This window comes from Ursus maritimus, unplaced genomic scaffold (assembly GCF_017311325.1).
Source record: "Ursus maritimus isolate PB19 unplaced genomic scaffold, ASM1731132v1 scaffold_1, whole genome shotgun sequence".
NCBI lineage: Eukaryota > Metazoa > Chordata > Mammalia > Carnivora > Ursidae > Ursus > Ursus maritimus.
This window is the reverse complement of record NW_024423343.1, coordinates 56,527,626-56,542,593: the sequence shown is the minus strand read 5'-3', so window position 1 is coordinate 56,542,593 and position 14,968 is coordinate 56,527,626. Positions and strand designations below refer to the sequence as shown.

Below are 14,968 nucleotides of genomic sequence, written 5' to 3'. Positions count from 1 at the left end.
AATTCCTGACTTGTTAATTTTAGCCATTCTGACTGGTGTGCAGTGGTATCTCATTGTGGTTTTGATTTGTATTTCCCTGATGGTTAGTGATGTTGAGTATTTTTTCATGTGTCTGTTGGCCATTTGTTACATTATCTCATTTAATGCACTTGTTAATGTGGTGAGATTGTTACTTACCCTGTGGATAAGGAAGCTGAGGCTCAGAGAAGTTTGCAACCTGCAAGTAAGAGATGGAGGCAGGTCTTCCTAATCTCTTAACCGTTATGCTGTATTCAGATATGGACACACGTGTGTGTGTGCACAGCAGATGATTTAAAAAATAATCAGGCCTCCTAAATTCCCATTGGCCTTTCCTGTATTTGTCAGTGTCAGTGCTAGTCCTGGTAGTTTTCTTGCCCATTGTCCCAACCATCTGTCTTTACCTTAGAGTATCAGCATCTGGCTCAAGTAAACACACAGCGGACTGTGACTAGGATGCAGGTTCCCAGGAAAAACAACAAGGGATTAGAAAGTGGGTGTGAGGAATCCACACTATGGACCACTGCCACCTCCTCTTTTTCTTTGCTCTGAGCTTGTCTTTCTTTACTAGAGCAGAAAACAGAAAACAGACACTTGCCTTTTCATTTGCATTTACAGAGACAATACTTAAATAAAAACCACCAGTTGATACTCTTATCATTCTGCTTTTATTTATTGTCTGGCTAACTTACAAAGACACAGATGTCTAGGGTAGTCTCTACCCCACCATTTAAACTGTCCTGATGACACAGTTTCCAAAATGTGCATGTTTACATAGTGCAGTGGTATGAAAAACATGTTTTCTTTTACTGTCCCTGACTACAAACAGGGAAAAATTAATTTCATGCCAAAAAATGTTGGGCACTTTAATAATCATCCCATTTCTGCTACTAAAATAACAAAATTGGTATTACAAGTTAAAATATAAAGGCCTACCAGTTTTTACAAATATGCAAATAATCTACTTAGACATAAAAAGTTGATTTCTTTCAAATCACAAAGTAAGGCACCATTGGATTAAACATTTCTCTTGGCTTCTACTAAATAAAATGCATAGTGAAATAAATACCGAACACTGAATTTTAATACTGTAATACATTTCAATATAAAATGATATGTGAATGTTAATACTGTATTGCATCTTGAATACATTTATCTGGAAATATGATGGAAAAAAAAAACCCCAAATGTAAGCCCTGATTTCAGGAGGAAAATATTCATTTTTGTGATTTGCCATAGTTGAAGATTTTAGCATAGAAATTATTCAGTTTTGGATGCAATTAGGTTGCCAACTTTCAAAGAAAGGGTATAGGTGTATTAATGAAACATTGACTTGAATACATTCTAAAACTTTTCTCTCCTGGATGAATAGCAACTTTGAGCTGTGACTCTGTTTCAGACTTTAGGATGGTACCTACAAAGTTGGGATATACAAGGAAATTGGCCATGCTTACTAGCCCTAACAAAATTCAAATCCAGAATTCTTTGGATCAGATTTCTCTGCCACATTTGCTAGTAAGGCCCGATTCCATCTTTTCTGAAGCGGCTCATTAGGCTTTATCATAGGGATTTGTGTCAACTGTTCATATCTGATCAAAGAATTCCAAATAAAATGATGCTGCTATACTACCCAAAAAATTCTTTTTAAAAATACTTAGCCAAGTTTGTTACACCTTTATATTTCTTGATTCCCTTTGGGTAAAGGGCCCCAAATGACTACATGAAAGACAGATGAATGGTAGAGGAGAGGGGGAAAAACCAAGTTCTCTAACGTACTAAGCCCAGGACTTTGGCAAGGAAAGTTATAAAAATACAATATATTCAAATGGGTAACTTCATAATTTATTAGATATCCCATTTATTAGAACTCTAAGTTCTTTTGCTTTTATATAAATGAAACAGTTATTTATTCTATAGATAGGAATGCTTCTTTCAATTTTTTCTTTGGATTGATTTCTTGTTAGCATCTCCCAGTAATACATGAACAATACACTGAAACCATGGTACAAAGTTTAGGTATACAGATACATATGTGGCTGTGTGCTTTTAAAAAATAAGTAATGGTAATTTTAAACATAATCAACCATATAAAACATCTAAATGGAAATATTTTTTCCCCCAAATCTATAGCTAGATTTAAAAGTCCCAGTAAAGTTTTGTAAACAAAATCATACAAAAAAGGGCAAGCCTGGCTCATCCCTATGGTCTTTTCATGGAGCTTTATTTGCATAGATCCAAGGCAAGTGATTCTCCCGATAGAGTCAAGCAAATTCTCTTCAGTTTGTAGTAGCAATCTCTCTCAACCCCCATAAACATCAGATTTAGACTTTTAGAGTTTTGCCCATCAACTCAAACCTGCTTCCTTCCTCCACTTTTCCAATTAACTACCTTTTCCTGACTTTCCCCCACAGCTACAGAGCCTACGAGCCTCCCCGGTGCGGAGATGCCTGCTGGGTGGCAGAGGAATGAAGTGCAAGGCAGGGGTCCCCGGACAGGTGAGCTCAAGGCAGCTGGCTCTGAGTCCCCAAGCCCCAGCTGGCTTTCAGTTTCTTTCTAATGGCTTTATTCCGTGGGGCTGTAAACCCTGTTAGATCAGTTTCTGACCTTGGTATTGTAAAGCAACACTTGGATACACACGATAAGGAAAGATGGGAAATAAAGGAGCAAAATCTAAGGTCAGGCTCTCTGCCAAACAAGGTGTTAGGTCCTAACTTTATTTTTAGTTATTTTTTGAATTGCTCAAGCTCAACTTGCCTTTTTTGTTCTTGAAACAAGAGGTTTTTGCACTAGCCTGTAGCTTCTAGACCAGTGCTGTCCAAAACGGTAGCCACCGGCCACATGGGGCTGTCGAGCACTTGAGATGTGACTCGTCTGAATGGGGATGTGCTCTTAATGTAGTATACGCACTGGAGTTTGAAGACTTAATACCAAAACAGAATGGGAAATACCTCATTAATAACTGTTATACTGATTGCAGGTTGAAATGATAGTAATTTGGGTATTAGGGTTAAATAAAATATATTAAAATTAATTTCACCTATTTTTTATCTCAGACTGCCAAAGATTGGACATCCTGTAATTGAAAAATTTTATGTGAGCCCTGAATGCAGCAATTCGCTTAGGTGGTCTGTGGTTCCTGGAATCAGACAGAAAGCCAAGCATGCAAAAAAGGCATGGAAGCAAACAGCTCTCAGGGACTTTAATATTACAGTCTGTAGCAAATTAGCAGTGAATGTTTGAATTTGGTTGGTTGAAAGCTAGGACACAATGCATCTCTACCACCTTGCCACAAAAGCCTCCTGACCCCTAAGCAGCCAACACTGGCGGGCTGTAGCTGAAGCAGGCAATAGCTTTGAGAATATACACAATATAAAAAGCTAGGTGCATTTCTTTACTGCATTCCCACCCCCCACACACATATTCCCACGTCACCCTCCCTTCTTCCCTACTGCCAGTATGAAGGGGACAAGGGAAGACAGGGGAGGAGGGTTTGCAACCCTTGGAGAGCAACAACAGAAGGAGCTGTTGGGCTTGGGTGGAGAAGAGCAGGCAAAGATCACCTTGGGATGGGAGGAAGTGGTGGGGCACCTCTTTCTCTTCGGTTGGATCCACCTTGATGAAAAAAGACAAAATATAAATTTTGGTTAAAAGCTTATGATCTCATTGTACAAACTAAAGACGGTCACAAAAGTACACACTACGTCACCCTCTATGACCAAAGCTGTAAAGAACAGGCACACGTGGACGAGAAGTAAGAAGGGAAGGGAAGCAAGTAAGGATCTGACTGAAATTTCTAGAGAGGGATGACCCACCATTGGCTCCCGAGTACTTGCACAAAGTTAAGAAAATTCAAAAAAATTATTTTCTTCTTACCACAAACATTGTACATATTTATTATGGATTTAGAAAATATGGATGAGCTAAAAGAAACAAAAACTCACCAATGCCTGCACCACCCAGAGATAACCAATAATATGATGTAAACACTTCCCATTTATTTTCTATATATAAACAGTTCCCTTTTATTCTTCCCCAACTAAGATCAGATATAGTCAGTCTGAACATTTTTCAGAGCCATTACATATACGTATGTACACATACATATACATTTATACCTGTAATTACAAATGACACATTACATTCTATTATATAGGCATGCTATATTTATCTAATCAATTCCCTTTTGTTGAACATTTAGGTATCTTCTAACTTCTAAATGCTCTTTCGATAGTAACCATCCTAATGGCTGTTAAGTTGTATTTCACTGTAGTTTTATGTGTATTTCCTCAATGATTAGTGATATTGAGCATCTTTTCATGTGCTTTTTGGCAATGTGGGTATTTGCCTCAGAGAAATGTCTACTCAAGTATTCAAGCCATTTTAAAAATTGGGTTTTTGTTGTTGAGTCATAGGAATTCTTTATATATTCTGGATATAACTTTTTGATCAGATATATGATTTGCAAATATTTTATCCCATTTCATGGGTTGCCTCTTCACTCTGTTAATAGTGTTTTCTTAAAAACTATGCATATTCCTGGGTATGAGTACTGGGTTTAAGATCCATTCAGTTTTTTAAATTCATTTGTTCCACGTACATAATTTTGAGGATCTAATAGGTTTTAGGCATGAAGCTGGTGCTCAGATGCCGTGAGCAGATCTAGCAGGGACACATGTCAGTTGAGGGGGTCTGTGATGGCCACTGCTCTGGGGGCACTCAGAGGTGGGCTGGCGCTGACAGATTCTTCAGGGGGTGCCTCGACAGGAATTTCTGAGAGAACCAAATCTCTGAGCAAGGGGAGGAGTTAGAGGAAGGCACTGGCAGCCCATTACCTTTGCCTCTTCCTCTTGCCACCCCAACCATGTCTTTTCTTGGGCCCACACCTGAGGAAAGACGCCCCTGGATGGAAACCAGTCATCTCTTGTGGAGCCTTGACCATCAGCTGACATAGAGTCAGAGGTTGGCACCATGCGGGTTGGCCTGTGCAGAGCTGCAGTTAGACGGCATGGCTCAGGGCTGCCTGGGGGCCCTACCAGGCGGGTGCCCCCCCAGAGGCCAAGGCAGCTACAGGAGCAGAGCAAAACCACTCGAGAGTACTTCAGTTTTGTTACAGGGATGATCCAGAGATGATCCATTAAACACACGGAACGCTAGAAATATTTAAAGCAAATCTACAAAAAAGGTTTTGGGCTCAGTGGACATGAATTCATCAGTTTAAGAAATACTTTTAAATGCCTCCTATCTGTCAGGTTTGGGGCCTCCTGAGGATGATGCAGCAATGAGCAGGATAGTTCCAGTCCTCAGGTCGCGTTTAGTCTTAGAGACAGCAGGGTGGGGAAGGGAATGTGTTCAGCTATGAAGTAAAAAATCTAGAGGAGGGGGGACGGTTCTGTTACTCACTTAAATATACAAAGAGCACTTAAATTAGATTAAGGATGCTTACAAGAAACCAATAGTTAGAGTCTATGTGAACAACTCCTTAAAGTGCATTCATGTGTTAGTGCCCAAAAAGGAAGAGAAACAGGCTGTGCTCTTATGAGATGGAAGCCCTTCTTCATGCCACACACACACACACACACACACACACACACACACAACTCAAAACTATCTGTCCCATGTGAAGACTTATTTTTCACTCTTGTATAATTTTATTATAGTTATACCTTTTTTTTTATTAGGCATCATGTAGGAATGGAGTATTCTACACAAATGAGTTTTTCTAGTAATTAAACTTTTCCTTTCAAGCAGCAATATTCTGTTTATTTCCGTCATTTGTTCATGGAAATTTTTTTCTTTTTTTTTTTTTAAAGACTCTATTATTTATTTGTCAGAGACAGAACACAAGTAGGGGGTGCAACAGGCAGAGGGAGAAGCAGACTCCCTGCTGAGCAAGAAGCCCCATGTGGGGCTAGATCCCAGGACTCTGGGACATGACCCGAACTGAAGGCAGACGCTTAACTGACTGAGCCACCCAGGTGCCTCTGTTCATGCAGATTTTCTTAAAACATCTTCTAATGTTTTGAATTCTTCAGCAGTGGCACAGAGCACAATCTGACTTGTGCTTCACAACCCGAGAGAAACTCCTGTATTGTCCTGTGCTGTGATACAAAGTACAATTCTGTGTCCCTGTCTCTTTGTCCCAAGACTGCCACATATCACATCTCCCTGAAGTCACTGATTTGTTTCTAACCAGCCTTAAGCAGCTATGAATCTGTTCTATGGCTGGGAAACATCCAACCAAAAATGATTTAAGAACTGTGTGCTGAAGAGCCAACAGGCTCTTGAGTATGTGTAAGGAGCTCTGCTTAAGGAGTGAGGACAAGGCTGGGATGCCGTGGCAGTTATCTGAAATGCTCGAATGCTTTTTCTCCACACATTCCTGGTTTGGGAGTTTAAATCTAAAGCTGTTACAAGTCTGAGCCTCATCAGTGATATATGTATGTTTCATGCCAATTCTTTCTGTGTTCTAACCATTTATTGTGAAATTTCAGTTTCTCTATTTCCTCTTCTTGTTTACATTTTTGTTTCAATAGCGGAAAAGTGATTCAGTTCTTTATGGTTGCATTATATATTTTAGCAAAACCCAAAAGCAATCTAAATGTCCAATAATGGTAAACTAAATTATTGTATGCTGACTTTATGGGATTCTATAAAATAAAAACCATGTGATAAAATGGGAAAATATTTTACTAAAAGCAAAGTTATATAAACCCTACCACCAAAAAACTACACTCTATAATTATAATGATAAATAAGTCAGAATTATATGGATTAAAAATGCGCAGAGAACCTGATAAAATGAAAATATATGTTATGTGGAGATTTTATGGAAATTATATGGAGAGATTATGGGTATATTTAAAATTTTCACGTAATGCTCTAAAACCTATAATCATAATATATTTGTTTTATTACTTTATTGTTATTATTTTAAGATTTTATTTTTTTAAGTAATCTACACTCTACGTGGGGCTCGAACTCACAACCCCGAGATCTAGAGTCACATGCTCCACTGACTGACCCAGCCAGGTGCCCCTCATTATAATATATCTAAAATATCAAGGCAGTTACAGTGAGTTTTTGTTATAATTAAGACATTTGACTAGTCTCAAAACTAGTAGGAATAGAAGATATCTCTATATGTTCTATCTTAGGAAGACCAAAATGGGGGAAGTCTGTCCAAACAAGCAAAACAATACAATGTAACCTATGAGCAAACCAAAGTTATGTTGAGCTTGTTAATGACACATTAAAATAATCGTTTCTCATAGGCATTCTGGCTCTCTCCATTTTCCCCATCACTTGTGGAAGGGGAGTTTACCAGAATTTAGATGCCTCCGTCTGGGGTCCTCTGTCCCACTCCAGGCAAGAGGCCTGGATTTCCTATCCAAGCCTCAGTTATATATCACCCAGGCTATTCAAGTATGAAGCTACCCAAAGCCCTTGCAGAAGTACTCACTCCGGGTTTCACTTCTTGCCAGTTTACTGGGATAAATTTTGGCCGTTGGTACGTATGGCTCTGGAGGTGGCAGATCAGAAATCGGATGGAAGTAGAATCTGCTCTCCCACTCATCTGAGGGAGAGAGACAAACAGCGTCTTCAGTAACAGTCTGCTGTGAAGACTTAACATAACGAAAGAACAGAGAGCTGCACAGTTTCACTGCTAGTTTCATGCCTAGAAGTTTAGGGAAAACCCGGAAATGTGACAAACGTCACTGATGAGTACATCAATGAAATACACTGGTCTGCAATCAAAGCAAAGACAGAGTCAAGTGACTTCAACCACCGTGATTAGGACCCAGCCCGTCTCTCTTAGGAGCTGGGTGGGGTAAAGCTTGAGATACCTTTCTTCCCACCGGTGGGCCCAGGAATAATGGGGACCCTCTCCTAACAAAGGCAGAGGAAAGCTGCTTAATACCTGCAGACCATTAGGCTTCTTGCCCCAGCAAACTGTTGAGAAAGGCAGGTAAGGTAGGTAAGAAGAGGATAAATGACAAAAATCACATTTTTTTAAGAGTTCTGGAATCTTCTAGAAAGGTAACCAAAATGAGATTCCAACAGTGAGAGAGCAAAACAATCAACCTTTTTGAGAAGTGGAGGAGGGAGGATTACTACTTTTAATTTGAAATCATGGTGGTCTCTAATGGTTAGATACTTAGATCAGAGCAGTGCAGTGTGATAACAATGAGGGTCATAGAAACAAGAAATGTTAATGCAAACACACAAACAATGCACACCAATTTACCATTCAGTGATTGCCCTGTAGCCTGAAAATGTTTCCAAGGTCCCACCCCCAGAGGAGGGACCCCATCTCACCTTCACCTGAAGAGTCTTGGAAGCCATTTCTAATTGATGTTGATGGTGGAGGAGGGGGAGGTGCCCCAGCACCAGGCCTGTCGGGAGGAAGAGGAGGCCTGGGTCCACTCCTGTGACTATCTACTCCACTCCTGGACGGCAATTGGGGGGTGGCAGGCAGGGCCCGAGATGTGCTGCCATTTCTGCTTATTGGAGGGGGTGGTGGGAGAGGGCCTGGGACGAAAAAAAAGGACAACATTTAGTGCAGTATCTTACATCCTACATTACTATTATCATCAGTTATTGAGCACCTGCTGGATGCATGCCCTATAATTAGAGCTTATGGAGAAATAGTGGAGACTTTCTAGGAGATTTAGCCAAGCAATGAGTAAGTACATATGAACACAGAACTGCACAAATGTACACATGTTGATATTGATAGCTAAATGGCTGTTTTGGCTTTGAGTTAGTACTGAGATTAGAGATGATACAGTTAGGTTGAGAACAGGTAATAATCTGTTTATACTGACAACTGTATCCTTTTAAAAACATTTTATAATCCTTTTAACTAGCTACTGAACTAATTATTCTGACATGATACGAAGTAAATGCCACTTAAAAAAAGAATTGAAAAAAAGAGTAAGCTAGTTATGAAGTTATTTTAGGTTGTTTAAATGCACAGTAGTACTGCTAATTACACAAGCATGCTTCTGTGATGCATATTATCTGTTTCTAGGCAGAAGTGGCATCAGGAAACCAAATATCAATCATGCTGAGATTGTAGGTGTTCCTTCTTGGTTCTTCCTCTTTGGGGAGGCAGATTAGTCCATGTGCATGGCCGTGCATGCTGGTGCAGAATCCTGACCCTGAGCAAGCTGGTTACCACATGGAACTAAATTTTCTACATACAAAAGAGCACTAGACAGTCATCTCATAGCACTCTTGCCAGGAATAAGTAGGAAGAAGCAAATAAAAAGTACTGTTAAAGTATTTGAAACCATTTTTAAAAAATGCAGTGGTATGGTATAATCAGAAATGTTTAACTTCCTAAAAAATAAATTCTCTTTGGTAATACAAAAGAAACCTATCTTGCTTGCCCCATCTTCCAAATTCAGAGGCTATTTGGGTTATGAGTAAATTAAAAAAAAAAAAAAAGAAAAGAAAAAAGAACTTGAGTGTTCTTTTCATGCCAATCAAAATGGCCTTAGCAATTATTCCTGGTCTTCAGCAGTGTGCTTCTCTTGCAAGACGCTGACATTTTATGTAAATACATCTTATGGTACCATAAATATAAATGTCTTTTATTAACTACAGATTCAGAATCCACCTAAAGGACCTTAAACTGAACAACCCACCCATTGCAGATATCCCTGTCTGGAAGTCTTGGCCCAAACACCTGATGGAGGTCAGAGTCATGCCCAGCCCTGGTTGGTTGGTCTCTCAAGGAGTCTTCGGTGCTTCTCCTGGTAGGGTTTATTTATTGCTCCATCTGTTTGCCATTGCTGGGGTCCCACTCAGGAGGAGTTGATTTATTGGGAAAGTGTCTCACATGCTGTGGGTTAAATTAACTGCCACTAATTGCAAACTAGACTTCCAATATTATGGGGCCTGGTACTCTGTAACTTGATCGACTTGATCTCTTTCTCTCTCTCTTTTAAATGTTCATGTTCCTAACTCTCGAACCTTCTAGGACCCCTGCTCTAAACCTAGGCAAGCATAATAGATAAGAAAGCAGATTACACTTTTTATTTTTTTTTGAGAGAGAGAGAGAGTGCAAGCAGGGGGTGGGAGGAGGGGAGGTGCAGAGGGAGAAGGAGAATCTCAAGCAGCCTCCCCTGCTAAGCACGGAGCCCAATGCAAGGCTCGATCTCACGAGCCTAAGATCATGACCTGAGCTGAAATCAAGAGTCAGATGCTGAACTGACTGAGCCACCCAGGCACCCCCAGATTTCAATTTCTTATAATAATACTAATAAACCATCATTTATTGAATACTGTTACATGCTAAGAATTAAGATAACCACTATACATACTTGCCTCCCTTAATTCTTACAGCAACCCTGAGAGGTGTAGGGTCACAGAAGCGGCCTCTGGTGTTAGAAGGCTAAAAACCTCAAGTCAGGTTTTGTCAAGACTCCAAATATGTCAAATTCTAAAGCCCACACTCCTAACAATGAGGTCAAACCACCTCTCAAAATACAGATGGCCCTTGATGACCTCTCATAGGATCCTTGTGGGAATGCAAATTGGTGGGAATTTTCTAGAGGTAAATTTGGACGTGCATATGAAATTCATAATTTCCTATGCATACCCGCTCACCAAAATATTCCATTTTGAGGAATTAAGCCAAAGGAAATACATAGAAATGTGCAAAAATATTTAGCTACAAGAACATATTCCCTGCATTATCTACAACAGCAAAAATCTAGAGATGGTTTGAATGATTAAATAAAGGTAAATTTGTAGGATCTAAATTATGCAGCCATTAGAAGTCAGGCTGTACAAGAATAGTTTATAATCATATCAGAAAATGTTAACTAGATTGTTAAATAAAAAGCAAATAACCAAACAGCATGTATACTGTGAAACTGATTCTGTAAGCATATATATATATTTACATATATGTGTGTATATATAAATATACACACACGTTTTATTGTTTTCCTTTTTTTTTTTTAAGGGAGCTCTATGCCCAACGTGGGGCTTGACCTCATGACCCCAAGATCAGGAGTTGCATGCTCTACCGACTGAGCCAGCCAGACACCTCCTCAAAACATACATTTTAAAAAGACTGAAAGGATAATAAAAAATGTTATGAATGATTATATCTGGGTGGTGCGGGTGGTAGGATTATAGATCATTTTTGTTTTCTTTATACTTTTCTGCATTTTCCATAATACACAGACATGACTTATGTAATTGAAAGAAATAATAAATGTTACAAACTATATGTCACAGCCTGTCTTGTTTTGGGGAAGATTTAATCTGTTGATTTGTCCATTTGGTAGAGCCATGCAAACAGCTCCTCAGTCACTTTGGGGGAAAACCCATAGCTGTTGGATAGGAAGAAAACACTGCATTTCATTCATCTGACTATCTGTTCTCGTTTGTTCTTTGAAGGATACTTAATGAGATGCCATGATGTGTAGGGATTGGATTGAAGGGACTCGTACTAGCTTTTTATATTTGAAGCCTACTGTCTGTGGCAGAGTGGTTTGAAGTAGTGGTTCTCAAACTCTGCAGCACATTATAATCACTGGGGAGCCTCCAGATATCTTGATGCCCAGTCTGTAACCCAAATAGTGGAACCAGAAACCCTGGGCAAGGGGCCGGGGCACCACGGTTTTTTGTTTTTTGTTTTTTTTAAAAAGATCTTATTTATTTATTTGACAGAGAGACAGCTAGCTAGAGAGGGAACACAAGCAGGGGGAGTGGGAGAGGACGAAGCAGGCTCCCAATGAAGCAGGGAGCCCGATTTGGGGCTCGACCCCAGAACCCTAGGATCATGCCCTGAGCTGAAGGCAGACACTTAACGACTGAACCACCCAGGCGCTCCCAGGCACCACGGTTTTTAAAGCTCTCCAGGTGATTCTAGCCCATGGTCACCTTTGAGGACTGCTGGTTTAAAGTGTGGTGTTTAGGGGCACCTGGGTGGCTCAGTAGGTTAAGCATCTGCCTTCGGCTCAGGTCATGATCCCAGGGTCCTTTGATCGAGCCCTGCATTGGGCTCCCTACTCAGTGGGAAGCCTGCTTCTCCCTCTGCCGCTCCCCCTGCTTATGCTCTCTATCTCTCTGTCAAGTAAATAAATACAATCTTAAAAAAAAAAAAAAAGAGTGGTGTTTATTAGGTTCTTGAGGTCACAGGGCAAAAGGTTAGCTTCTCCTGAAGAAAACAATGCCACATCTCCAGGCATCTGGTATATAATAAGGTTAAATGAAGAACGTAGATGGCTCTACTGAACCCATCAATAACCACTGTGAAATAAAAAGCACCTATTATAATTAGGAGAGAGCACAAGCTCTAGGGAGCCCTCACTTCATTTCATCTCATAAAGTCTCAAAGTTCTTCCCTTAGGTCCAGCTTTCTCAACCCAGGGGTGGGGCGGGGCAGGACAAAGACGAGCTTCAGCAGGGCCTTTAATCCGTGAAATAGCATGCAGATTTTGAGTTTATGCTTCTGAGCATTTTTATGAACAAAAGGCCTCTACCTTATCTGGTTCTCCAAGGGATCTATGTGCCAGACATGTTAACAAACAGCAAAATGGACTCTAACACTTGTCCTTAATGAGCAGGGAAGTGGCCGCAAAGCTTGGCAGATGAAGAGAGCAGTACAGGAAAAGTTCATTAGCTCTTTAAATAGCTGCCCTTCGTGTTGGAATAATGGATCGCACTCGCAGGAGATTGGAATTTAGTTCCCCAATTCAGACAGCTGAAATTCACTTTAGGGAAGGCAGGGCAGTAGAATGGTGAGCACATTTCAGAATGGGAGGTGAAAGTTCTAGCCTCTTATTAACTAGCTGGTGATCATCTAACTTTATAAGTTACTCAGTCTCGGGGTGCCTGGGTGGCTCAGTGGGTTCAGCGTCTGCCTTTGGCTCAGGTCATGATCCTGGGGGTCCTGGGATCGAATCTCACATCGGGCTCCTTGCTCAATGGGGAGCCTGCTTCTCCCTCTCGCTCTGCTCCTCCCCATCCCACTTGCTCATACTCTCTCTCCCTCTCTCAAATAAATAAAAATCTTAAAAAAAAAAAGTTAATCTCCTCATCTCTAAAATGCAGACAAAAATAGCAGTCCCACTTCTCTCGGGCTCACATGAGGTCAGGATGAAGTCAAACACATTAGGTGTCACTTAAAAGATGAGAGTAGTCTGAGAGTTTACCGAAGCTTGTGTTGGACTCCCTGCACTTATATGATGATTAGTGGCACTGGGGCAGGCTGGGCTGTAGGAAGACAACTCACCCGGGGGTGACATACCTGATCTGCCTGGTGGGTCCCTCACCGGAGGAGGGGGTCTCTCACTGGGCGGGGGAGGAAGAGGCCCTGATCGTCCCGGTGAAGGTAAGGGGGTTGTAGATGGAGTAAGGGACAAATTCCTCTGTGGGAGTCTTGGGGTTTCATCAGTGCCACTGGAACCGGGAGGCAGGGGAGGAGGGCCGGGCCTGCTTGGTGGTGGTGGTGGAGGTGGGGCCTGTGAGGAGGAGGAAGGCCTCGGGGTAGAAGGCACCGGGGGCTTGCTGTTTTGAGGGGGAGGGGGTGGGACCGCTTCCCTGTGGATGGAGGGCCTGTTGCCCACTGGAGGAGGCGGAGGGGGGGGTTTGTCATCCAAGGCCCTGCTGGGGGTCGGGGGCAGGGGAGGCCTGTTGGAGAAGGGTGAGGAGGAGCTGGAAGGTGTCTGGCGGACGGAGCCTCCTCCAAAAGCAGCACCTCGGTTTCCAGGGAAGGGGGGAGGGGTTGGCCCAGGGCTGGGCTGCCTGGGGGCCCCAGGCACTGGTGGGGAACCCCGGTTGTGCAGATTTGATTGAATGGGTCTTGGCGTATTAGGTACTGGAGGGGGCACGCTATCAGGCTTTGAGCCCACGTCGGGCCTCGGGGGAGGCATTCGGTTCCTCTGAGGCTCTGGGGGACCACTTCTGTGGCCTGGAGAAGGCACAGGAAACCTCCCTGGGCCACTTGGGGGTGAGAAAGGCTTGGCAGATGTGGCCCTTCCTCCCGGTGGCAAAATCGGGGGTCGGCTTCCTCCAGAATCTGAAGAACAGAAAAAAAAAAAATCCAGTTAGAAAATTAGGACCCCTCTCAAAGGGAACCTGAGAACTAGAGTGTATTCTTAGCTACTGGAAGTCTTTTCCTAGATGCTATAAAGTACATGTAACTATCATTTACGTAAATTGGGTTCTGGTGGTCCTTCCCGGACGCAGAAGAGTAGATCACAGATCCCTGTGTACCTGCTAGTTCCAGGCCCTACAACCTGTTGGCTTTAAAAAGGATTCTGAAGAGCTCTCTTGGTATTACATGTGGACAAGAACCAGGATGAAGTTGGGAACGGTGTGGGAGAAATCCCTATTCATTGTGAGACGAGAAGAACAGGATGGTGTTGGTATGTGGCATTTGTGCTAATGATTTTCTTTCTCCCTGTCACCATCCCTGTGGCTGTACCTCTCAAGTTTGAAAAATAATTTAGCCATGTTAGGTGAAAAATAATTATCCCAGGGGCACCTGGGTGGCGCAGTCATGAAGCGTCTGCCTTCGGCTCAGGGCGTGATCCCAGCGTTCCGGGATCGAGCCCCACATCAGTCTCCTCCGCTAGAAGCCTGCTTCTTCCTCTCCCACTCCCCCTGCTTGTGTTCCCTCTCTCGCTGGCTGTCTCTCTCTGTCAAATAAATAAATAAAATCTTTAAAAAAAAATAATTATCCCAATGTAAATCTCCATTCAGGAGGATTTACACCTCCTTTCGAATAAAATTCCCAAGCAAAGGTGGAAAAATGTAATGGAAGAATCGTAACTGAAATAAGAAAGGACTAACAAAGGAAAAAGAAACAGAATTTGATTGAAAGACTTGACACCAGTGGTTGGTCTTAATCTGCAAAGAAGCAGGCAGCTACACAAGTTTTTTCCTTACTGAGTCAACGTGCACTTCAATGTTGACAGGACAGAAC

At 41.8% G+C, this 14,968-nt stretch overlaps 1 protein-coding gene and 1 long non-coding RNA gene across 4 annotated transcripts in view; one reads left to right on the top strand and one right to left on the bottom strand.

Moving 5' to 3' along the window:
- Positions 1-667: 667 nt before the first annotated feature.
- The window catches only part of WIPF1 (WAS/WASL interacting protein family member 1), a 117,550-nt gene continuing 103,249 nt past the window's right edge, over positions 668-14,968 (bottom strand). For all 3 annotated transcript variants that reach the window (XM_040643727.1, XM_040643724.1, XM_040643723.1), the window contains exons 5-8: positions 13,289-14,059; positions 8,335-8,547; positions 7,478-7,591; positions 668-3,630 (exon numbers count right to left, since the gene is read on the bottom strand). In XM_040643727.1, coding sequence (XP_040499661.1) covers positions 3,575-3,630; positions 7,478-7,591; positions 8,335-8,547; positions 13,289-14,059 — 1,154 coding nt within the window. In that variant the 3' untranslated portion in view covers positions 668-3,574. The remainder of the gene's footprint in view (positions 3,631-7,477; positions 7,592-8,334; positions 8,548-13,288; positions 14,060-14,968) is intronic.
- LOC121099771 lies at positions 8,558-11,263 on the top strand. The gene is made up of 2 exons (XR_567516.2): positions 8,558-9,779; positions 10,994-11,263. It is a non-coding gene; the product is annotated as an uncharacterized LOC121099771 (long non-coding RNA).